The 27,484-nt window shown below is 39.1% G+C and overlaps 1 protein-coding gene across 1 annotated transcript; it reads right to left on the bottom strand.

Moving 5' to 3' along the window:
- Positions 1-504: 504 nt before the first annotated feature.
- Positions 505-24,441, bottom strand: LOC140231512 (dual specificity mitogen-activated protein kinase kinase 6-like). Its single transcript, XM_072311647.1, has 11 exons — positions 24,287-24,441; positions 17,120-17,329; positions 14,964-15,033; positions 12,938-13,100; positions 10,295-10,414; positions 6,565-6,684; positions 5,475-5,654; positions 3,830-3,907; positions 2,685-2,824; positions 1,604-1,649; positions 505-843 (listed from the first exon to the last, which is right to left on the bottom strand). The coding sequence occupies exons 2-11, from the start codon at positions 17,130-17,132 to the stop codon at positions 739-741; spliced, it is 1,035 nt and encodes a 344-aa protein (XP_072167748.1). The 5' UTR covers positions 17,133-17,329; positions 24,287-24,441; the 3' UTR covers positions 505-738.
- Between the last annotated feature and the right edge of the window lie 3,043 nt (positions 24,442-27,484).

The raw sequence follows: 27,484 nt of genomic DNA, 5'->3' as shown, positions 1-27,484 counted from the left end.
TCTTTTATCATGAAGCACATACATACTTCTTTAAATATGGCACCACCAAACTATGTGCCTACATGGTACAATCTGGTATATCTGATTAAATTGGAGGCTGAAGAGAAACCATATGGGGGTTGTAGTATCTCACAACATACTTGTCTGTTTGAACATAACTGTGCTGCAGATTACAATTTATTGTCTTAATCATGACTGCTGGGCATTAAAACCTTGTTGTTACAAACTGCATAGTGCACCCCAGTCACATATGGCCACCAAAAACGAGGGAGGAGGAGAAAAAGAAGCTTATCAATCAAAAAAAGAAGGAGAGAAAAGTAGTCACCAGTTTTTCATTTGATTTCAAATAATCTTCTAGTGCGGTTGCGGTCCTGACAAGCCAGGGGTAGGATGGGGGTGGGGTGGGGGAGGGGAATTAACCGACTGATACTGTCAGAGATGTGAATCCATCTCGAGCAGGAAGTAAAGTTGCACCATCCAGCTTCTTCTCCTCGATCCTTTTTTTGTGCAGCATGTTTCTCTCTGACATCCCTTGGAAGGTACTCCGCTCGTGACATCCAAACTCCCGCTTCTAACGAAAAGCTAAAGGGGGCGGGGGGGAGGGCCAATTGATAGTCCGCGCGCACCCTCCCCCCACGCCTCATACTAAGATCGCTACGGGAAGTGAAACGTGAAGGGGATTGGATGAGGTAAGAAAGAGAGAGAAGGGGCGGGCGAGGGCCGGCGGGGGAGCTTGCGTTAACTCGTCGCCGCAGCCGGGAGCTCCGCGTCTAAAATCGGCGTGATGAACGCGGCCACGTCCTCCTCCGTCACGATTGCGTGCATCTTGATGAACTCATGCTCCTGCATAGAGACACAAAACACACGGGACACAATACAAGAGGAGGATTAGGGTAAGCCATTTGATGTGATTGCCCAGGTGGTGGAACGCATCTAACATGCAAAGGGTGAGAGCAGCTCTTTTCGGTAAATGGGATTAATGCTTGAAGTTGGCTCTTTTCTTTGGAGGGGGTTCCAACATGGCAGCTCTTGAGAAACAAGTCTCAATGTACATTATACATATGTATAAATGGTAGTAGTTTTTTTCTTTTTCTTTGTTTCTTTTTCTTTTTGATCCGTACCCAGTATGGGCCACCTCACTAAACCTGAGTCTCGACTTGTAAGTGTACTTATGGTGTGACATGAAATACATTGTATGCATAATTTTTAACACTACAATGTATTTTAGTAGAAACAAGGGAAATACATGTATGCTAAAATTCACTCTTTTGGTGAAACAAATCATTGCCCTAGTTAACCAAATTCCAATTTATAAAGTTTCATGGTATTTCAAAGCATTTCTTGAGTGGTCTGAATGGGTGTAGAATGTTGTGGGTGCCTTCTTACACACGGTCCCACATACCTGTATTTGTGTTGGTGGTTTTCAGTACGTAACACCTCAGGGAGACTCATCATCATATTCCTCACATTCAGCTGCACCAAGCAATCCCTACTGACATTGAGATTTTCAAATAGTTTTTCTATCACTGATCTCCTCAAATGAGGATAGTGTCACAAAAACAAAACAAAAACAGTGTTTTGAAAATTTACAGTACGGACTCACCAGTAATCTTTTATATGATGGTCTTTCTGTGTACGACTTGTTTAAACTGCAAAGAAGAAAGAAGGAGGGGCAAAAAATAATATTACATGCAACAGTTGATCTTTCAATCAATCTACAGCATAGCAAAGGTTCTTACCACATTAATATGAAAATCCGTCTGAAGAGTTAGACACAAAGATGGGACTTGAGTGTGTGTGTGTGTGTGTGTGTGTGTGTTTGTGTGTGTGTGTTTGTGTGTGCGCGCAATCTCATATAATCCTAAACAAAATTTACAGTCTACATCACTGACGGCTACAAAAACTGATACACACAGAGCTCTACTGTTCACGAACCAATGTCTATCACATATCCATTCCTCACAGGAATGGATGATGATGGTGGTGATGATGGTGATGACACTGATGATGGTGACAATGATTAATGATAATGATGATGAGGATTTATGATGATGATGAGGATTTATGATGAGGACAGTGATGATATGACAATGATGATGATGATGATGATGACAATTTATGATGATGATGATGACATTGAGGATGGTGATCATTTATGATGATGATGATGATGATGGAATGATGATGATGATGATGATGATGGAATGATGATGATGATGATGATGATGATGATGATGATGATTATGATGATGGCGATGATCCATGATGGCGACGATGATAATATGATCATGATGATGACCACAATGTGGTCTTAATCACTCCTCTACAGTGTGGGCACAATTCTCTTTGAGGGACCTGCAATCACTATCACCCTGTCACTGATAGCTACCCATGTGTTTTCATGTGAAAATTGCCAAGCAACATTATTGTGGGCAATACATCTTGACTAAGGAGTCCCTCTTGACCCAAAATGTACACATCAGGCAGAATTAAAAAATGGGATCACCTGAGTATCAATCTAAAGACTTATCCACAATACCACCGTGTGTATACACTGTCGTTGATGTATTCTACAAGTTTTCCGGTCCAAATCTATATCAGAGAGTGCAGCACTAAGATTTCGGAGGGTTCTTGGGCCTGAATTGTTCGCGCCATCATTTATGATAATGCGTTTCCATAGTTACCATTGGTTGACGAAGTTATTCATCTCTGTTGAGAACCTCTCCTCCGGCAGGGTTGGGGAGGGGCCGTGGACCACCTGTTTGAGTTGCTGGAACATGTTGCCCCACCTCTCATATGGGTAGGCGTTGTTTGCAATTTCAATCTGCAGCAGACAGCAGTTGAAGACAAAGCACAAGAAAAGAAAATAAACCCATTACAGAGACTATATAGTTTATAATGTGGTTTCAAATTATACTGTGCACTGCTGTTATAATGAACACTGTTGGAATGAATCTTTGTTACAATGAAGTAACAATTCAGGTCCCAAAATTGTTATCTATATATCCTTATATACTTTATTGTTTAAGCTTTAACGAAATTTTGACATAACGAAAGAAAACTGCCAGTCCCAAGGACTTTGTTATGATGGGAGTTGTCTGAAGGCATGATCAACCCTTGCTTTAGATACCTAGCACCAGAACAAATCAACCCTGCGGACAAATCTCTCTGAGGATAATTATCTCCAGACAATTCTCCCCTAGGATAATAAAAGCAGCATTAAACGTTCGTGGGTAATTTCTCACAGGACAACAGATCCTGGGGCAATCTCTAATTTCAGCCCCGGAGGTAAATCTCCACCCATCACCCATCACACCAAGACACCCAAGCTTGTAATTTCATTTTCGAAAGTGTGCAAAAAATCACACTTTTACGCTCAGACCTAGATTAATCTGCTTCAGGAAAATATGAATGTAGAAGTGACACTCCCATCACCCAATCATATTTATTGGTTCCTCATCAATATTTTCTGGAGTCCATTGCTCTTGGCATAGTCAACTCTGCATCTGCAAATTGACTTACACTGAGGTATAAATTTGTGCAAAAAGCAACACTAAATTTTCATCATATAATCACCAATTTTTTTTTTCATATTTTACTTGTCTTATATTGACTTGTCATATATTAACTTGTAAATATACTGACTTTTCATAATTGACTTGACATTTATTCACCTTCATATATACTAATTTTCCATATATCAATTTTTCATACATTCTTGAGTGAGGTTTGACTAAGATACCGCCACTAATGCAGAGTGGACTTAATTCACTTTGGATGAGCTGGTCTGGTATTCAGCTGTTGAATATTGCAGCAATTTCTCTCTTACCATTGAGATGCCAAAACTCCATACATCTGACTTCACGTCGTAGCCCATTGAGCTCCTTTCTGGATCTATTCTCTCGGGCTGTTGGGAAAGGATTCAAATCAACATAAACAAAAAATAATGCACATGAATGACAAAGAAGGTCTACTTCAGCGGTGTGTTTCAATATTTTGTCACAAGGAGATTTGCATGACAAAAACACCTTGTCTGTATAGTAAAGCTTGGAATAATTTGTGGACAGCGCAAATCACTCTGGATTTTCCCCCTCATTTTCATTGTCTTTTGGCTTTCATATCTAAATACTGCACAAATCAATATTGTGTGTGTGTGTGTTAAAGTGAAAACAAAGTTCTGGTAAGGGCTTGCGAACCCGTCTGGCACCATTTCATATTTGCTTGCAATATATCGAAAGAGTCCACAAAGAAACTTACCTGGCTGACGCAGTTTGCCGGAATGATGAGTCGTTTTGGAGTATTTTGAGAAAAATGATAAAAGTCGGTAGACCGACTTTTATTCCAGAAGGCTCCAGACTAACTCGGTCTCAGGGAAAACTCGACCCTATTTCAGACAATTTACACACAGTTCGTGATCGCCATGTTCATCAGTACTCTATACTACGGGTACCAAACGAGGCCTTGATGAGCAGACAGGAAAGTGCGTGCTAATCCTGTACAAAACAAATGGACAGCGCGCGGTCCTCAAGCCTACTACTATAGTATACGCATATCACCTCAGTTGCTGACCCCGTTCGGGTAAGTTCTGAGACTGAACGTTTTTGGTTAATATTTCCCATTTTCGTCGTTACCCATCGAATATCTTGTTATTACAGCGTTATTCCGCACATTTCCTAGGCATACGTTCACATTTTGGAGCAAAATTTGACAACTTTTGCAGGCGTACCAGAACTTTCTTTGGGCTTTAAATCAGTAGCAGCAGATTTTAGCAAAACACAAATGCAAACAAATAGAAATTCTTTACAATAATCAGATTTTATGGTAATGCAAAGATTTAGTGACACCATACATTTTATGAGCTCTTACTAGCTCTGCACACTCTTACCACTGATTAAATCTTTCAATCTATGCTCAACCGAGCTCCAGTGTTAGGTAAAGCTTCTCCTTTGCATCCCCACACTTCCTAAACTGTAACAAAACCTCTTCAGGGCCCTTAAGTACAATCATTCTTCTTCATCAGGAAAGGTAGCTACACTTGTTGTACATCTGTTTTCACCTGTAGAGATAGTTGTTACTGCTTATAAAGAGGAAATATGATACATAAAATTTCTACAGCAAAATAGCTCTCTGCAGCTCTGCCCCTTCAGATCATATGCTACATTTGAGTCACCCTGTGTCCATTGTCCCAAGATGTGACCCCCTAGGGAATTTGGTTGAAATCTGATGATGAGCTGTAAGTATGAAGATGAAAATATGAAACATTCCTGAAGAAATTTGCAATCAGATGCTGGACAAAGGGGGTGTGCATTATTTCAATGGAGCCTCTGGCTCAGAATTACTTTGAACTTTCTTGTTCCACGAAAATGCTAGGCGACTCAGAAGACCTACCAACTAAAAGATGAATGAAACATGCATACAAACAAACAAATAACATTGACTCTGCCCCCCGACGGTTCTAACCCTTCCAAACTCACAGCCATGTACTGCTTGCTGCCCGCATCCTGCGTCTTGGCCAGAGAATTTACCAGCTGCCCGCTGATGCCAAAGTCGCAAAGTTTGATCTTGCCGTTGCGGTTGGCAAGGACGTTGGACGGTTTGACGTCCCGGTGGATGACATTGAGTTTACTCTGCAGGTATTGTAACGCTTTCACTATCTGTAAATAAAAGCATACAACCATGCGCATTGCTAGATCACAGTGGCAATAGCTCACATTTTAATGGAAAATTACTTTATGGTATTTTGTTGCTTTGTATGAAAACAGAAAAAGATTAGAGAAGTAAATTGGTGACAATTTTGACAAAAAAGTCAGACACATCAATAAAGTTAATATTGCAAGAGTTAAGAGCGTTGAACTAATAAGCAAATTTGTGGGTGATATAGGTGTTGAGCAGCTCTAAATTCATTTAGTACTCAACATTTTTACTCCTTTTCAGTTTTCTCAAATATCTAGAAACAGACAGAACTTACAATCGTATCTGCGGAGGAGACACAAAAACATAATTCACTTATTACATACCACATACATGTCTGTCAAAAATTGTTCTTGGGAGAAAATACGGACATTTATGAATTTTGGTCTACTGATACAGGATGAGATTTCTCCTCTTCGTTTCCTCTGACCCAACACATCACTGTTTCGATGCATCGAAACCTTGTGGCATGCGCGCAACAGACACACTACTCTTGACACATTAACTTTCTACTGTATGTAGACATTCTGTCACTTTTAACTGCCATTTTATTAGTACACTTATGCATGTAAAAATGATGCACAAATAGCAGCCATGAGTACACACTCGAATGTATCCGGGAGTAACTGCCAGTACTAATTACTTAGCATCACTTTCGGTGAAGCTCTTACAGATATCACTGATCCTGAAACAGTTCAATGAATTTCATTTGCTCATAATCACGCATCAACAGTATACGAACCTATCTTGGTATCTCTCCAATACATTCTTGTATTTGCATTTGCAGCTGAATGTCAGTCAAGCAAAAACGAAATCATTGGAAAATTTCCACGACGTGAAATATCAAAATTTATCAGCATTTGATGGACTTACCGAGAATGCTATCCTGCTGAGTATGTTCTCTGGGATGTAGATCTGTTGTGGCTTCAGTCTGTACTTGTAGAGTTTGTCTAGACATGTATCCATCACCTCCATGCATATCCATACATCTCCCTGTAATAACATGCACAAGGCAGGAAGAGGAAGAAGGAAATAACATGATATGCATACATCTATATTATATCAACCCATCTATTCATCCATCCATTTATCCATTCATCTATCCATCCATCTATCCATCCATCCATCAACCCATCCATTCATCCATCTACCCATCCATCTACCCATCCATCTATCCATCCATTTACCCATCATCTACCCTGTATCCATACATCTTTCCATCCATATATCTATCCATCTATCCATTCATCTATCTATCCATCTATCCATCCATTTATCCATCCATCTATCCATTCATCTTTCCACAAATCTATCCATCCATCTATCTGCCCATCCATCCATCCATCCATCTGTCAGTATATCTATCCATTCATCTATCCATACAACTATCCATCTATCCATCCATCCATCTACTGTATCCACCCATCTATCTCTCCATCCATCTACCTATCCATCTATCCATCCATTCATCTATCCATCCATCTATCTATTCATCTATCCATTCATCTATTCATCCATCTAACCATCCATCTATCCCTCCATCAATCCATCCATCCATCCCTAATATGATTGAGGGTTATGATTGATCAAGAACTAAGACTAGCCAAGACAAGAACAACTGCATGTCTCAACAACACTGCCATACTGCCCAGTTTCAGAACTGCTTGACATGTGGCCTACCTCACACATAGCTATCATTTGTCATACCCAGGAGAAATATAAGAATTTTCTCTTCCTCTTTCACTTATATACGACTCAATAAAAGTCATTACAAAATTACAGACTATAACTAATTGCTGTACATATTGTGGCATCATTGACTAACTCCTAAGCACTGTGAATGTGTTTCAAATTCCTTTTTAAATCAGCCTTTGCCCAACTCTTTGTCGAATGAAACATGGAGTTACCTTCAGAAGTTCAAGACTGGTCGGCAGGAAGAACCCCACCCCCTTCTTCCATTCAATCACTAATCCATCTGGACGTCAGTCTATTTTGGGCTGCTTTGCACACTGTGATTGGGTGATAACATTCACTGACCACTGCTAGTTACCCAGGGGACACCACAATACCCAATTGGCATTCTTTGCCCATTTCCTGGAAGCTGTTCGGAACAGACCACTTCCGAGGGTTTCTACCATGCACTTTGCAGGAAAGTGAGGTTGAATCTGTTACGCAGACTGTCAATGCCATATAGGTTTTACGAGCATGTCGTCTCAAACGTGCAGATGTGGTGGACAACTTTGCAATGGGTTAAGTTTGCAATCAGAACCCACAGAATGACACCTGTTATCCCATATCAATAAGCGTAGTTAACAATTTCCCACCTTAGAGACAATATACTTTACATTTGTGTGGCTGGAGGCAATGTTTTGGTGTGCCGATAATTTCTCCAATACATTGTAGCAGTCAACTTGAAAAAAATTCAAGAAATTGAAATCACCAAGAAATCTATGCTGCCAACACAACTGAGTTGCGACTTTCTCAAGCAAAAGACCTTCATTTTATGTCCTGTCCACAGGACAGAGTATTCTGCCTCTAAACAGAAGGCGCTGCATGACACACTACGCACTGAGCTCAGCTGGTTTCACTGGGGGTCTTGAACCTAGGACCTACTGATCGTACAGCAGACCTGCTCCTGATCCTCGAAAGCTCACCATCCACACTTCACAGTGACAGCAGCAAGTTCACATGCAACACATGGCAACACATGACAATGAAACCAGATGCACTCTCAACTATAAAGGCAACTCAACCCAATTTTTTTTTTCTTTTCACAGAATAACACACTCGATCTCAAATGTCACTAGAATTAACAGTATCATCAATTTCGTTTTGCAAGCCCTATCCCATAAACTACCCCATTGCCTTCTATTCTCAATCTCTTTTCTCCCTCTAACTGTTCCCATTTGTTACCTACTCTAGTCACTATATTTTGTATATCATTTACCATTCTCTTTGGTCAGTAACAACAACAGCTCTGCCACATGAACCTGGCATAAAACAAAGAGACCTGCAGGTTTAGTGCTCACCTGAGCATCACAATCTGCCTTCATTGCACTCCACCTTATGCAAACTCAACAATCTTGAGAATCGGGGATTTAATTTGGGGTATCTGGCCCTCCCCCAGCTCCCCAACCCCCCCCCCCCCCTATCAATTAGTACAAACTATGATTACCTCCCTCCACTGATAATTCCTGCCAAGTTTGGTCAAAATCCAGCACCCACTTTTCCAGAAGAAGATAAAAATGTCAAAAAATCATGAAATTTGCTAGTTTAGGTACATGTATTTGAGCCCTGTCCAATGCACCCAGTAGTTTTCAAGACAATGATGAAGACGTGAAAAAAAAAAAAGTTTACGAATAAAGCATGATTAACGCAAGACACACAGTAGATGCTGGATGGAGAATTATCAAAATAGCTCACTTGAGACTTTCGGCTAATGTGACTCATGAGCAAAGAACAAAAGCATCAAAATAATCTCTGCTGTGATTCCAAGAAAAGTGAAAATTGGAATATCCCTTGCTTCCTCTTGCTGGTGAAAATAATATCATTCTACATGCCACTGAATCTCTCTATCTCTCTGTCTTTTTATCTAATGTAAACGCTTCCCGACGATTCTGCGAGTGGTTAAATTCGTGATAGTGGAGTCATGTACTGAATGGAGAAGTGTGTATGCGTACATCACATTTATCTCAGGATTAATCAATTTCGCAATTAGCAGCTGACTCGCGAAATTTGCGAAAATAAAAACCTCGCGAAATATTTGGCGCATACAGTATCTATCTGTCTTGCGATCTGTCTATCTATCTATCTATCTATCTGTCTGTCTATCTATGTCCATCTATCTATCTGTCTATCTCTGTCTATCTATCTATCTATCTCTGCATATCTATTGTTCAATCTATCCATCTATCTGTCCATCTATCTCTATCTATCCCTCTATCTATCTATCTATCTGTCTATTTCTATCTATCTGTCCATCAGATCTATCTCTGTCTATCTATCTATCTGTCTATCTATCTCCCTCTCTGTCTATTTCTCTCTCTCTCTCTCTCTCTCTATCTACACTTGTATCTCTTTCTCTCTGTTTTTCTTTCTGTAATGGTCAATCAAAGACAAATGGACAGAATCTCCAAAAAAAGAAAAACATGAATGATGACATGCAGTGTGCTTCATACAACACCATACTTCAAGCCATTGAATCTCTGTTTTCTTTCTTTGAATAGTCAAACAAGGACAAATGTCCAGAGTCTCAAGAAAAACATGCGTGACAGAAATGAAGGAGTGCTTCATCGAACATCATACTTCAAGTCATTGAAACTATCTTTGTTTTCTTTCTGAATCAATAGGGAAATGAAACGCATGCATTACACCTGAAGAAAAAGATATGGGACAAGACGCAGTGCGCTTCCAAGAAGAAATAATGTTAATTCGTCGTAGCAAGGGCACTTAAGAGCACTGCAAAGTGGCGGAAGGGTATCAAATGAAAATCTGATAAAATCAAGAACCATCATCTTTGTTGCACAGTTTTCTTCTTTTTTTTTTATTTATTTATTTATTTTTTTTTGGGGGGGGGGGGGATGGTAAGGGAAGGGGGTCTCACCTCCTGAAAAAGAGCACCATAGAACTCCACCGTGTAGCCGCAGTCTGAACTCCTCATGGCAACGTCCATGTCCATTAGTATCCTCTTATCCTCCGTGCTGTTCACCTGCGCCCGCATTTTCTGTCGGACAAGAGCAAAAGTAAACTTGCCGTGTGAGGAAAGTGACAAGATATCAACAGGAGAGATGGTATCCCTATTGAAAAACAGCATCAACAGTAAACTATCAATATTGTCATACAATGCTTCACTGTTTTATTTATAAGACAAAACACAAAAAGTAAAAGTACAACAACAAGTAGTAATAGGGGAATTCTTATGTCTTGTCTTCTCCATCACAGCTCAAAGGAAAGATCTGACATTTACAGCTCCAGTTATGCAAACAAGAAGGAAGGAATAATGTCACCAATAATTTGCAGTTCTTTCTCTTTAACAATGCATTTCCAATTAAACTGATGTCATGTACACACACATAAATACTGTGTATGTGATTATTTCCAAGCTTGTTGCCCCACCTGTCTCAGGGTATCTCCCACTTTTTAACCCATCTAGTGTTGGATCATCACAGATCTCATGGAAGAATACCCAAATTTAAGTACTAATACTACTACTTCTAATAATAATAATAAACATTTTTACTGTGCTTAATACAAAGCACTTAATACAAAGTATTCATGCAATGGGCCATCCTATATATACCTACCAACTTACAAAATACCGTCAAGAAACCTACAAATACCTGCAAAGTGCATTAATGCTCAATTTAGATCTAACTAGACCCATTCTTCATGCAAGGATGTTTATGGTTGGTACGTGTATGAATCAACAGCTAGCAGGGTTTTTGTTTGTTGTTGTTGTTGGCTGGTCCCCATTTGAAGGCACACACACACACACACACACTACACACAGTTGAGCAAATATTCAACATATGTGAGGCATGCTCCATAATCAATTGGTGCAAAATGGCAGCTTTTTATTCACATCAATGGAGATAAGAACCAAATTCTTCCAAGCATACACACCAGGTGACTAATTTACACTAAGGCTACTTTTGTTGACCTTTGAAAGGGCGAAACCTCAAGTCTAAGATGCGCTGCTTACGTACTCATTACACATTGGTAAGACTGCATCTTCACTGTTTACATAATACCTGTGTAAAGACTGACCTGCATTGCTGGCAATGCAAACACCGGTGTAAACTAGTAATAAGTTTCAGTTTCATTTGGGGGATGACAAAGGCTCATTGGAGAACAAAGCAATACATGATTATGAGTGGAATTACACCAATTCCTGATCTTTGATATCATCTTCCCACAATAGCATCCACTTTAATATGCTGTAGGCACACAGAGTCATGTTTCTATTCATGCAAACACTATTTTACAACAACAGACCAGGCAGCCTGGAGACAGACTACAAAGGAAACTGAGCCATCCAACCTCAGAGAATGGGAAAACTAGATCATTAAATGAGGTCTTGATGATGATGGTAGTGATGATGATGGTGATGATGGTGATGATAGTGATGATGGTGGTGATGATGGTGACGATGATGGTGACGATGGTGGTGATGGTGATGATAGTGATGATGGTGGTGATGATGGTGACGATGGTGGTGATGGTGATGGTGATGGTGATGGTGATGGTGATGATGATGATGGTGGTGGTGATGGTGATGGTGATGGTGACGATGGTGGTGATGGTGATGGTGGTGGTGATGGTGATGGTGATGGTGATGGTGATGGTGATGGTGATGGTGATGGTGATGGTGATGGTGATGGTGATGGTGATGATGATGATGTAAGGGTGATGAAGATGATGATGACGATGACAATGACAGTGATGATGGTGACAAGTTCAATGAATGGGCCTTCAAATCACAAAGTGACGTCAACTTAATATCACTATGAAGCTCTGTTTCCATATGTACCTCATGCATCTTCAAAAACAAAATTTCATTTTGCTTTTAAATAGGATTTTTGCTTTAACCTGTTGAAGACGAGTCCTGCATATACTCCAGCAGGTGTCTAAGGGAAAAGTATGCTGTAGTAAAACTAGCTCATCCTCAACAAGTTAATAAACTTGCAACAGGGACTGACACTTGCCATTTTGCATAACAGCAAACCTTGAGGAGTTGGACTGGGCTCAACATACTGGGTGAACTATGTGACGCAACGTTCAGTCACATAAATCCTTAGCAACATTTAGTCAAAATGCTTTCACTAATATAAATCTTATAATTAGAGCCTAGTCCAGCCCCTCAAGGTTTGCTGTTATTCAAATTGCAAAGTATCAGTCCCTGTTGCAAGTTTATTACCCCATTGAGGATGAGCTAGTTTCCCTAGAGCACACGCTAAAAGGTTGATTTCAATTTTCATGGCTACAGTTTGGCTTTCAACCTCTTTAGTCTTTCTATTTCAGTAACATACAATGAAGGCAAAAATGTGTTATTTTGTAACATATAGCTGATGGAAATTTTGTCCTACCAAGCAAAAATATGGTATCTGGGAAGTGCTACTTGTTACTTTGCCATATTAAAATGTGTTCCTGGTAAACCACAGTCCTGATTAAACAGTGGTGACTGTACTCAGCTACCCACTAAGCCTGCCTCCAAGTCACCCAGAGCAGCAGGAGGGATGTGCCTTACCTTGACTGCCATGACCACCTGGCTCGGCGTGTGGCTGACTTTCTCCACGATGCCGTATGCCCCTCTGCCTAGCATTTCCAGCACCACCATGTCGCGGGCGTGCACCTCAAATTCATGGCCGCTGACCGTTAGTGTACCCTTGTTGTCTAGCCCGACTGGTGGCCTGCCAAAACAACGGTAACAACACAAAGAATGAATACCCAATCGAATAACATCACATCATAGAGAAAATAAAAAGAGAATACAGCACATTTTCAATTTTCTAGCACTATAATACCACTTTCAGAAGGAAGGGAAAACAACCTTACCCTTAGCATGCATGCATTGTATGTCAATTACAAGTCAAAGGAATGTGTACTTTTCATACACTTTTGTGGAATTCTCCTTACATGTATATTTTCTTTGTATTGTTCCAGAAAAGGGACATCAATTCTTTCTGTAGCCTTCTCATCTAGTAGTTATATCTGCACTTTGATTTTGTTAAAACCAAACTTTAAAATTTATTACTTGTCTCATTTTCCTAACACTTCATTAGTACCGGTACATTCTAATTTCTCTGCATGGAAATTCACTGAATCGCTGAATCACTGAATGTTTGAGGTAAATTCCCCTGTCATAAGTAGGTGTGTCTTCTGGAAAAAAAAAAAAAGGTGTTGATGTAAAAGTCAGCTGAGCATGCCAAGTCAAAAATGAAACAGGTGGGAATGAGCACCTCACCACACCCTTCCTCCCTCTGTATGTACACAAACCGCAAAACTGCTGTTGGTGTTGGTGTTGGGGGGGGGGGGGAGTGGAGCACCCCTCAAAGAAAAAAGTTCAAAATAAACCACAACAGGCAAAACCACAGTCAAAACACCAATATCCTCAATCAGATGCCACCGCCCGCCCAATCCAGATGGCTCAGGAGTAAAACCCTCGCCCTCATTGAGAGGTGCTTTTCAAACTCAGGAGATAGATTCGAAAGCAACTATGACACACACCAAATTGGGCGTTTATGCATGGATACAAAATAGCTCTAATTTCTACATACTTGAATATCACTCATAGTCTCAGACTACATACTGCATATCTGCACACTCACTGATGACTAAGTATTGATATATTGATGTTAACAAAGAAAAATACATCGCTTGATTTTTCTGCTTTAAAAAAATTATATATATACATATATACAGTAAAACTACCGCTCACCGACAAGTACATATAAACAATGAAAACCTTCTGAGACATCTTAGAAGTGCTTATTTCATCAGACACCAGCTACTATAACTGTAGTATAATACAGAAATATTGACTACTGTTAAACTTTGCTGGTTCACCTGACCCAGAATAAACACAGGATCCCTTCACATCCCATTGTTTAAAGGTATTGTTTACCACTGGGAGCACTGACTTAAAAATGTTTGAGTTATCAGATCTGTTACATATGTGTGGGTCAGTTGTATCACAAAAACATCCTACCATATGAAAATTTCACAATAAAATATAAGGAGATATCACTATTTTTCTCATTAAACCATAACTGTAGACGGTTTATTCTCGAAACAATTATCACTATCGTTCACATCTTGTATATTTGACAATACTCAACATTACTATACCGATTAACATTTTTACATTGGTTGCTTCTATCCCTAACTCACAACAAACTCACATTTTAGAAGTATTCTTAAGCACTAAAGTTGGGTTTTTGTTTCATCTGCAAATGGTAAATAATGCCTTTAAAAGATACTTCACCAGTTTGTTTCAAAATCTACGTTCACAGCAGACTATCAACCCATTATGTCCTGGAATAACACTGCCACAGATATTATTATCAGCTTGCCATCACTTCATTGCAAACTCTGGATAGGGCTCAAAAGAAAGTTGTCATGCAACATATGAAATACTAGCAAGTAATGATGACAAAGTTTACTGCAAAAGACACAGCATCAAACTATGGAAATGTGGTTCTGGGACTGGATGAGTTAACCCATACTGCACCACTGTCAGTATGGTATTTCACTATACCTCAAAGAGAACTCACTTTTTAACCTCGGGCTTGGTAATCTCTGGTAGTTCTCCAAATCTTAATTTGGGTCCTTTGAACTTGGATCCTGTAAACATGAGATGAAGAAAAGACAAATATTGAATTTCAAATGGAAAAATTGTTACTATCAACTGAATATTTTAAGGGCTGATTAACAGATTACAGAAATAAAAAAAAAAAAACAGACTAAAGGCACTTTAAGAAAACACACCAATTGATGGTAAGCTCACAACATCAAACCAAAAACAAAGCAATTCAACCATTTGATATCAATAATGAAATGAGAGGTGAAAGTCAAAATTTGTTACAAATCTTATCACGTAGGCACCTTGCTGCCATAAATCAAGTGGGAAACAGTGAGCACCATAAAAGCAGGGCTTCCAAAACTCATGTTTCAAATTCAGTCATTGTTTCAAAGAACAATCTGGGAGATGCAGATGAGTTGAATGCATCCCAATAGGCAAAAAAAGATTCCCAAATTAGGGAGACTTTTATATGCTTGATAGAATACTGCATAAGCTGTTATCAATGCATACAGATATTTCCGCAAATGAGGCCACAGACATTTTTGCGAGATGTCGTTTTTGCGACTTAATGCTGAGGCTTATTGTATAAAGTGCACTATTACCCTTGCGCATGGTGACATTTTCATGTGTTGTTCAATTTGCGGTCCAACAGTGATTTGCAAAATTCACGAAAACTAAACCCTCGCGAAAATGAGAGCTTACGAAGTATTGAGATACACAATTGTACTACATCTTTTGAGCGAGTCTCCTGCAGAATCAGTTAAATGGCAACACGGCACAAATGTAATTTAAGTTTTGATTTATGAAGAAAAAAAGGCCTACATGAGGCAGTAGCACAAATGTGATGGATATACTTTGCTGTGAGAATTAACACTGGTTGTCTTCAGGAACAAATACATCTGACAAAACACAACTACAGGAGAAGGATTGATTAGTTAACTTGAGCACACAGGAGACGAGTACACTAACAGAATTTCGGTTGATTGTACTATACTGTATGTCGTACAGAGAGAGAGAAAGAGAATGCTAGTTTCATACACTGTACAGTATACAGTACATTGTCGATCGAACATATCGGGATCATTACATACAGCTGTACACATTTCACCGGAGTAAAGACTACAATACTGTGTGACATACAGTACATTCATATACGCCATTCAAGTTTACTATGACCTTCGACTTAAAGAGGGCTATTCTCATTGAGCAAATACGGATAACAGCACTAATCCAGCAACGGCACACATATTTAAACAATTCCGGCTGCATAGTCTCCCAAACTACCAGTGTTTTTAATATTATGTTATGAAGTAGAGTCACAGAAAAACTGAAGTTGAAATTTAATACTGCATGCTTCAAATATCTGTAACCAGATTCACTGGTACTCAATTTATTCTCATATTCACTATTGTCTATGAGAATAGATCCAGAATGAGTAAATCTGTACAAAGCACGAGTGAACAGTTTATGAGCACAGTAATTTTTAATCATAGATATCTTGATAGTCAGAGCATAATTTAAAAAAAAAAAAATGTGTATGCTTTTAAAAGTTATTGTTATTTTGAACATCAGCATGTGTTTGAATATTCTTGAATTGGGCCACCACAGGTTATACAGCATCAGAATAACAGCAGTCCTATTTACTATGTTGCCACACAGGAGTCAAATCTTCGTGAGACAATTCATCTAGCAATGCTGTAAAATGGACCAACAATAACATGTATACTCTTATCTCGCAAGACACTCGACTAATGCACAACATCAGAACAAGACATGAAATATCCCAAACCCCCATCGAAACAGTAAAATCTTCAGCAAATGACACTGCATTCAATTTGATTACATTACATTTTAGAATAAATGTAAGCTGGCCTATATTTTAAACGCTGACTGGGAATACTACAATAGCAAAAAGTGGGAGTTGTAAGAATGATCATGGTTTATGATGATGATTCCCATTGTCTATGCCATCACCAGTGCAATATTTGGGGTGATGATCTACACCAAACATTGCTCCAAAAGCTCTCACATCCATTATGGGGGTGAGGGGGATCAAGAAATTCATATTCCCATCTCCTCCACAGCACCAACAAACTTTAGAATCCCACACCGAGCATTTTCCCTTACTTTTGGTTGCCATGACGTACGGTGTAGAATCCCGGTCGGAGTCGGAAGCGCAGAATGCTCACGACGTTCTCCTCTGGCTCTCGATAACGCCACACACAGTCAGGGGGTGGTAGGCGGTCCTTCTCGCAACCAGGGGGAATCCTCAACTGTACATACTACCCCCGCAAACTCGGGGTATTTGTCGACTTGGGCTGCTTGCAACAGACACCTCTGCAGACACGATGGGGGGAGAGAGAAAAAAAAAAAACAAGGAAGGGTGAAATCAGTTCTTCTTGTCCTGGCTGTGTGTTTACCCTCCGTCTCCATTACGCGCCAATTTCCTTTCTTGGTTCCCTCTCCATTGGTTTATCTGACAGTTCAAAGTGACATTGCATTACATCTCTCCTTGTTACTACTCCCCCTCCTCTCCCCACCCCCCCCCCCCCCCCACATGAATTGGCAGTGGCAAGTACCTGACTAAAAACTTAACCGCACACAATTCAGAAATTCCTTCCTGTCCACATCCAACGTTCAACCGAGGAAAACTGATAAACAAGCCCCCCCCCCCCCCCTTAAAGAAAAAACAGTAAAAACAGTAATCTGAATAACAAATAATATACAGGTGCCACAAGTCTGTATTATCCGGAGATAACCACCACAATACATAAAGGCGTGTCGCAGCTGGGCAGAACGAGAAATAGGAAATTAAGCGGTGTCCGTTTGTGGAAACTGACTAATGTAATTAGGTCCAACATGGAGAGAAAAGGAAAAAACAAGTGACATTGAGCAATACGGCATTACTTACGGGGGCACTGAATAACAACGACTAAGTCTTGTGCGGTTCGGGGAATGTTCGGGGAATTTCTTCGCCTGCATTTCAAAACTTTTTGGCTATTTTCATACGTGACATTGCAGACTGCTAACACTGGGCCATTTGTGAAGTTCAACGTACAATTGTATCTCTGCCAATCTTGACAGGAAGTGATAAATTTGCAAACTATAACAACACATATCGGGTTTTCCTAGTCTTCAAAATTGACAGGAGAAAAAACAAAAACAAACAGCTCACATGCATAGATACAGGGTGTGCTACAATGGCAGAAACTAATATTACAATATTTGACCACAGCATGACTCGAAAGCCTAAAACACTGATTTTTAATGCTGTAATATTTCTTCAAGAGAAAGGGCATACATTTTCAACCAACCATGTACAATGAAGCACAAAATAATATGATGAGGGAACAAAAAAGAAATCCCCTAATAAAGAGATGTATGCTTTTTTTTGTGGCAAGTTAAATATTAAAAATTAACAACTTATTAATTATTGAATAATATCAATCAAACCTTCACTGTGTTTGTTTAACTTTAGGCTTAACTATCCCATCTCAAAGTCAACTTGACCATGGAACAAAATCCCAACACCCCCCCCCCCCCCCAAGAAAACAATCATAAAACATATGGCAGGCACTGCATGCATTAAGAGAAAATTCAAGGCTTGTTTGTTTGTATGTTTGTTTTTTCCTTGCTCATTCCAAATGGGGATGATAATATACGTTTGTACAATGTTTAGGGTGATAGCCTCAAAAGAGACATTTGTGAAAGTTCAGCAACTAAAGTGAGAGGGAATCTATACACAATACAATCCACTGCTGCTCAAAACAAGATGACTAAACTTGTAGAAGGCATGACAACCCTGTAAACAGCACAGCAGTATTCTGAGGGCTGAAACAGCATATTTTAGTGGGAATTTTTTCTTTTCTTTTCTGCAATATGCATTGTAAGAGTAATGACATTATTTGGGGAAAACATTATTTTCCAAGAAACTTGCATTTTTTTTTTAAAGTATCAAATACAAAAAAAAAAAAAAAAAAAGGAGAAACAGCTGACATCTTTTTGAAGAATTGTAAAACAGAAGGGATAAAAAAGTAAGGGGGGTTAAATGCGTCTCCAGTGCTCCTGAAAACAGGATGACCAAACTTTTAAGGACTTCACAACATTTCTATTAAAATATCCAATTTAGTTTTCAGACACACAAATTAGGTTCTTTCACAATGGGAAGACACCTTTTTGGCAAAAATTGCAACACACCATGGAAATAAAGTAAACATAACACTAGTACCCTCCTCTAACAAAAGGGGGGAAGCTATAACTGGTACTAAAAACAAAATTAGCTGCCCCTCAAAAACAAACTGATTGAACATAAAGATACAATAACGATTCCATATTGCGGTTGCCCAGACTGTTGATGCACATGACGGTTTACAATGCTGATGAAGAGTATGTGGAACCACTGAGAGTGAGATCATTCACATTGTGTGTGAACTGCAATAAACAGGAAGTTGCACTTCTATATCACATTATCCTCCTGATTTTACACCACAAGTACCGGTATATTGTTTCATAGGAAATGTTTGCTGTTTACCACACATGTCCTACAATTTGTAAATTTAGCCAGGGCTGCACACTAACCCATTTTTTCCACTGGTCCGACCCATCTGTCAGACCAGCAGGTACCCAGTTTTTCCATTTTCTACTGACCAGTCCATTCCTGAAAAAGTTAGTGGTCCAACAGTGATTTTTACTGGTCAGGGACAATCAGATGAGTGCCAGTGTGCAGCATTGGTTTATTCGTAGCATTCTGTCCCACAAGATTTATCATTTCAGGGTACAAAATTATCAAAGAAAAAAAAAGCAAGAAACAGAAGAATTTGAGAAAAAAAATGTCGATCCTTCCTGTCACTGTGTTAAATGCTGGATATATCTCAACAGAATAGTAATGAAAACATCATTAATGTGGATTCACCTTGTCATTACTTTGAACAGAATTGAATTACATTGTAAATTGAATTTGTTTCTCGTATTTCATGATAAAAATAAAATCCATATCACTGGACAAAAAACATCAAAATCATCAGATGGCAATTCAAAATATACAGTACACAAAAAAAAATATATTGCTACAAAACCAAATGCAATGCTAACAGGCGAATCGGCAACAGAAGGCTATGAATATGAGTTAATGACGGAACCAAAGATCCGTAATGAATGAAAGTATGAGATATGATGGAACCAACTACCGGTAAAAGCAACTTTGAACTGTACAGCTAAACACAGCAAAATGTGTCATCTATAAGAGCAAAATTTAATAACCATACATGTCTAAAAATGACAGTTTAAAGTATTAATTGTTTGTAAGCAGTTTCAAAAGTTGCTACCAGACAAGCAAGTTGATAACTAAATGTGTACCTCCTGTTACTGATGGCATGATTCTCAGTGTTCTAATTAACAGTTCAGTTTTGCATGTATCATATTATATCAGTTTTTACTGATCCAGGGATCTTTTCAAAAGGGTCTTTTTTTTTTCTTTTTTTTTTAAAGTTGGAGCAATACACGTAAAATCCCACACTGAAAAAATACCTTTATCTTAAAAAATCACTATACGTATAATTGGTACCACACAGGCATCAGTACAGTGTACTACACAAAATTTTGCTGCATTAAACTTTATCATTGTGTCCTTATCAATTCAGCAACACTGATTTCCAGTACTTTGGATCCAGTACTGGAGACAGGTGTCATGTATGAAAATTCTGCAAACAAAATACAGTGTATACATGTAAACAAGGGTTTGTGGCTCAAAGAAGGTGCATGTGAAAGAGAAGTACATATTCTTCATTACAAAATACTTGTAATATAATCACGAATGAAAACAAATACTAATCAAAAGATACAGGTAGACTGGATCTGACCACAGAAATTTGATTCCTTGGTTTATAATGAGTGAAAACACAGAGATTTTCCCATGCTTCATTACATCCATGACCACTCATGGTGGTACATGTGAAGACAATAGGTTTCCCTCATCAGACAGATAGAATATGAACAGAGAAGTCTGGCGCACCGAAACTGAGAGAAAACATCTTTCCTTAGATACACACTCAATCCAAACACATAAAATCCAAGACATATACCGGTACTCATTGGAAACGGCACTCAATACAGCGGAGAACTGCACACCGGTGAAACTACACCACTGATATTTCATCTTTGCCACAAGAATGGATGCAAAGTATACATGTAATGTAACATATACGATGCTTATGTTTTTGTTTGGGTGTTTTTTTTTTTCTGAAAAAATAATTCAAGCTGAAGAAGGAAGTTAGTGACATTCATCTATGCTCTATAAACTTCTGACACATTGCCTGTGCATGTTACACGACACTGCTTCTTCCTGCCAGCAAATGTGAAGTACTCATCAGAAATTTAGTATTTACCAACATGAAGCTGTCTACAATGTAGTTGCTTTGAATGTTGGAGTGACCGCAAATATGTGTACACAAAGATTTCCTTCCGTGTAGATCCCCAAAAATGGAACTACAATTGTAACACACACTTTGCCTAAAATTACACAAACACTGCCTGTGGATACTGTAGATGTTATTATGTGGGACTAGCCTAGTTAAAGTACATGTACAGTATGCACAATGACACAATATTTCTTCATCCTTTTTTCTTTTTTCTTTTTTGCCAAAAGTATAAATGGCTATTCAGTCAAGCATGTGGCACAATGTGCATGGTCGATACAGTTTGCTGACTATTACTAGTCACCCAGGGTGAACAACACACACGGTTGGCATCATTCACCCGTATTCTTGTGTGGGTGGGTAGGAGACCACCTCACCAGGTTAGCACACTGCTCTTTGCGATGAATGAATGAAGTGGGTCCTTTTACGTGCGCGAGTCGCGGCTAACTCACACACAAGACCTCAATTTAATGTCTTATCTGATGGACAGAATGTTTTTTACTCTTACTAGAGGGGACGGAATGCTTACATACAACAATGCTCATCAAGACTTAGGAATCAAACCCTGTATCCTTGGATCTGGAGGCAGATGCGCAACCAACCGAGCTACAGTTGTATATCAGTGCCCAGTATTCACCCGTTCCTCCCGCAATTCTCCAAGCGCCTTCAATGTCCCTAAACGTGATTCTTTTTGCAAGTCGACAGAGAACGCACAGGTTGGTAATTCACCTGTGCGAAAGCAGTCAAGCGGTACATGTACCCCCTTTCCAAGGTCAACTACATTATTGTACATGTGCCATTGAACAATGGAAATATTGATTGGATGCAAGGTATGAATGGAGCGTGCACTGATGGGCTCACAAACTCTTTTCGTTATACACAAAAGATGTACCTGAATGGGGTCAGCAAAATCAAATATCTACTCAGCTCAACCTTGATTGCTATGTACATCTTTATATGAGTTTTACAACAAAACAAGGGCATACTATATTTCAATAACACTGTGATACAAGCTGTTTTCATATAGAAATAAAACAGAAATTGATGTACTGTATAGAAGAAACGAATGATGCCAACGATGATGGAATGGTCTTTTCATAGTGCAAGACATGCCCGAAGAAGCCAATGGATAATTGGCGAAATGCCGCAACAAGTGAGTTTAATTCCAGTTCCTTGATTCAACTAATTACTTAACTTATGGACATATCATACTTACTAATCTACATACTGTATAAGTGTATATGCCTAGGTATGAATAAACCGTATCGTGTTATGGAGGTCAATTTGAGTAAATGGTAGAGAGTAAGAGTGGCCTTCTGCTCCCGATTGCGGCAAATACGTAAAATTAACAATTTCACAAGGTTTCTTGAGGAGCCCGCAAACAGGGTTATACGATAGGTCTAGCTTTTAATTTCTCTCTCTACGCCACCAACATCTGCACATCCGCCTTGAACCTTGAATGAGTACTCTCCCAAAAGTGAAGACGCTGCCCTTTCTGTTGGCACCTGCATACAGAATAGGAGGAGTGCAGTGTTGGACAGTAATTTACTGTATTTGTGAGTTAACCCGGCCTATTTAATAGTAAACTGCTAAACTCAGCACAACATGTGCTCGGCCCCTATACAACCCCAGCAAGGGGCCGAGTTTACCCACAAATACAGGGTAGGCCTATCATACTTATGAAGAAGAAGATTCTATGTAATGTTTAAATAGAATCTACTCTGTATGTAGGACCCTATGTTGATCTGGATCTATTTACATTATTTTATTGGTCGTCGGGAATTGATGTTCTGAGGAGACTGCATCTGGCTTCACATCACCACACACACTGACACAGATCCCCTTTTCTACGGAGCTCGGAGGACACGGAGGAGAGCCGATATTGCGATAATGTCAAAAAAAAAAAAAACAAGGGTCCTCCGGAATTCTGTCTACTAAGTATTAGACTCTATGGGTGCGTTCGAACGCTCTAAAGCGAACCAAAGCGAACTGAACTAAAGCGTACCGTACCGTACTGTGCTAGTTTGGGAGCGTTCGAATGCTCTGTTGAGAAAGCGTACCTCTCGAGTTATTTTTAGAAAAGGTCACGCTTGTTTGTAGCAAGAAGGTCATTCACCTTGCGCTTGACCTACTTACAGCTGTCCCGAACAAAGAGAATGATGTTTTTGCATTGTGACGTATGCGCATAAATACGCGCATGCTTTACAACGAACTTTTGGTACGCTTTGGTACGCTTTTGGAGCACATCGGGAAGTGGTCCACTTTTGGCTCGGTACAGTACGGTACGGTACACTTTAGGGGCGTTCGAACGCTCCCCTGGCGCGGTACGGTACGGTACAGTTCACTTTAGGAGAGCGCTCGAACGCACCCCATGTGCTTGGGCCTTTGCATAGACTCTAACGTTAGTCTGCCATAGATTGTAAATTAATTTGTAACATCCCCATAGGGCCATAGGTTAGAGTCTAACGTTAACATTAGACACTAACCGTTAGAAATCACTTACAGACCTGTGCTGTGTATTTCGAAATCTGATCTGCAATCTGGTAGTAACTTTAATGCTCTACATTTACAACCAACAGGTCATATGCCTGTTTCCAGTGCTCAAAATACATCACATTTGTTAGATCGAACATGTTACGTGGTTTTGATGATGCTATTTATCACAAAATTAAATATGCACTGGAGCTGGTGCAAGCCAAACTGCCCGAAGGTGAGTTTCGGCATGCAGGCACACGCACTCTATCCACTTTCAACCTTCATACACACGAAGTACAGAGAGACTAGAGAGGTGCAGTACACAGACTGCGTGTTTGCAGATGATCAGAGTACCCAGGGCGTTGCCAAATAAAAATAATCGACTCTAAACGGGCAGATGAAATACCTTCGTTTTCCAAGATTCTACTGAGGTTTCGGACTGATGACGGACGCAACAGATGACATACCACGTTCCTGGACAGCCTCTTCAGACGCATTCAGTTCGCATCAGCAGCGGACTACCTTTTGCAGTAAGGTGTTTGCGGCCGATTAGTCATCACACCACCCGGCGAACTAGCTCGTTTGTGCAGCATAACATGCAGTCAGCGTAATAAAGCATGCGAGGTATAGCGCTAGCTAACACGGTGGGAATACGCAAGGGTTTTCTGATGACTCACTCACGTAGCTTGCCCTGTGACGAGGCATTTCGACCACGGTACTACTATGGATAGGACTAGGGTGTATGATCACGCGCTGCATGCAGCTAGCGCTGTGGGTAGAGTTCCGTGGTTCATGTACGAAGACGTATAACAGCACGTACCATTCGGCGCTATGTATTCATGCAACCTGTATTCATTTTTAACGAGATCAATAAAGATTTCATAGCACGTCAACCTGTGAGCTCCTTTTCTTAGCTTTGATTGATTGATTGATAGATTGATTGATTGATGCGAATTAATTTCCACTCTGTGTTCACACAGGCAAACAATTAAATCATTAGTGAATTACTAGTACACTGCTTGTTTATTTCTATACAATAACATTTGTATCTTTATTTTGTAAAAAGATAATCGAAACGTATATTTTAACAACAAATACTTTGGCAACAAATAGGCATAAGAACAAAAGTGGAGGGGCTTCCTCCTTGGTAGGATCAGGGAGGTGGGCACGGGGGGGGGGGGCTGCAGCCCCCTACATTTTTGACTTGGAAAAATATCAAACCGAAAAAAAAAAACAGGGAAAAAGAACACAATTCCCATGACTTTTGCAACGGTTTTATCCTTCGATTATTCCCGTCTAAGGGGATGGGGCATTGACCTTGATCCCCCCCCCCCCGCAAATCCTGTTCCATAGTACGATGTAATGCGATGTACATTATACATGATATTTCTAAGTTCAAGTAGTGCCTACAACTACAAGTGTAGGCCCTAAACTATGTATATTGTAGGTATGCATGGAAGGAGATACATTTCTATCATGGGGCTTTGTCTGCTGTAGCTCCATGATTGTAAGTACACTTATAGCTCCTTGATACATTTACCTACACACTGTAAATGTATTTAACCAGGGAAGTGAAATAATATTTCATTTCATTTCGTTTCATTTCATTTCATTTCGTTTCATATCATTTCGTTTCGTTTCATTTCATTTCGTTTCATTTCATTTCATTTCATTTCATTGCATTTCATTTATTTCATTTCATTTCATTTCATTTCATTTCATTTCATTTCATTTCATTTCATTTCATTTCATTTCATTTCATTTCATTTCATTTCATTTCATTTCATTTCATTTCATTTCATTTCATTTCATTTCATTTCATTTCATGTTAAGTCAGACTTGAACCCTGCTGTTTGCGCTCTCAATTTCTGCCACCGTGTTCATAATTCTTCCTTCTCTAAAGACATTGGGGGCGCGGTAACAGCTGATATTTTCATTCTCACTGCACTGCAACTGGTTGTTGGATGTCTTCTTTTTTTCTTTCTCTCGATTTGCAGGTGCATGTGTTCTCTTCTCAATACTTCCCCATCTCTTCTGAAGACACAAAATGTATAATTTTCTAAAACTGTCTAAACCGTACCATTGTCGTTATACATTGACTTATATTGTTATTATTGCCAGAATGACAATGGCTCATCCGCTTGCAGCATGTGGCTTATCCGATCCCCCAAAACTGCATTAGAGAATAATTTGCTATATCCCTGTATATTTGTATTTTTTTCTTCTTTTTTTCTCTCTATGTTTCTGTCATTTGTTGTACCCGTGCTCCTTATCTCAATCTGTAGCTCGATTTTAATTGGGACCTACGCTCGACAAGCTTACTTTTAAGTAGGTTCCTTCATATTTCTTTAGCATTCATTCTCAGATTCCATCTTTCATAGATCGACCACTATGTTTTATATGTTTGCAATATTCTATGTATGTCTCCTATAGCTGGATATCATTATAGGCCCTATTTCATTTTGTAATATTATGCCTCCTAGCTGGATATCATGTATTAATTTTGTCATATTTGATGTATTTCTTATTGAGAAATATGAAAATAAAATTGAAATTGAAATTGAATTGAGATTTCAATCTATTTACACCTCCCTAATTTAACCATGCAGGTATCTTATGCAATTATCTTAGGATGACGATGATGCAATAACATGTATTATATAGCGTTCCGTTTATTCAGCGGGTCTTGGTAATGGTACAATTGCTCAGCCCCCCCCCCCCATTTTCCTTTAGTATTTTGTTAAAGGAACCCAAAGCCCAAACATAAATGTGAACTGAGTAAAAGAAGAAATATTATAGAGCACGTCATCGGTGAAAATTTGAAGAAAATCGGGCAATCGATTCAAAAGTTATATAATTTTAGAGTTTCTGTAGGAAGCCTATATCCGTCATCGCTGGATCTACTACACTGCATGACGTCATTATGGATAACACTATAAAGAAATAAAGGAATTCAACAGACTGTTACATTTTTTTTTGCATTTATTAGCATACTGATAGAGCACTTAACTAACCTCTTTAAAAAAAAAAAAAAAAAAAAAAAAAAAACCAGGGGAATAATTATTACCCTTAACACATGTCAGTAACAAGTCGATGGAATGTATACTTGTCATTAAGAAAATTCTACTTATGTTTTCTTTACAATCTATATGTTGTCCAAAATGATGTCACGAACTGTAAGTCTTGTTATCCAGCACAGAAACTATCTTTAGAATCGACTGTCCGGATTTTTATCAAACTTTTACTGATTTGTTCTGGTAATATTGCTGCTTTCACTCAATCCACATTGATATTTGGGCTTTTGTGTCCTTAGAATAATTTAGAACACCTACAGACCGGCAACTTTTTTTTTGGGGGGGGGGTGGGGAGGGGTGATCTATATTCGAATGCCTCTGATGCAGGCGAGCATGTGTCCGCTTGAACAAAGTTGATCATTTTTAATATGCGACAATGAAAGAGTTTAGATAGTTTGTTTTCAAGGGTTTTTTTTTTTCTTTGCAACTTAAATTACTAACATATCTACTATTACTTTTTTGAGTGAAAAATCCAAATGTACGCCAGATCATTTAATTCTAATTCAAAATATGCAAAAGTTCCTGCGTTA

The sequence above is a fragment of the Diadema setosum genome, chromosome 8, assembly GCF_964275005.1.
Source record: "Diadema setosum chromosome 8, eeDiaSeto1, whole genome shotgun sequence".
Lineage (NCBI taxonomy): Eukaryota > Metazoa > Echinodermata > Echinoidea > Diadematoida > Diadematidae > Diadema > Diadema setosum.
The sequence above is the reverse complement of the archived record's forward strand: the minus strand, read 5'-3'. Positions and strand labels throughout refer to the sequence as shown.

Coding starts and splice junctions, on each gene's coding strand:
- LOC140231512 (XM_072311647.1), bottom strand. Junction 13,101..14,963: donor ACCAAGCCCGAGGTTAAAAA/GTGAGTTCTCTT, acceptor TTGTTTTGGCAG/GCCACCAGTCGGGCTAGACA. Junction 6,685..10,294: donor ATGGTGCTCTTTTTCAGGAG/GTGAGACCCCCT, acceptor ATGTTATTACAG/GGAGATGTATGGATATGCAT.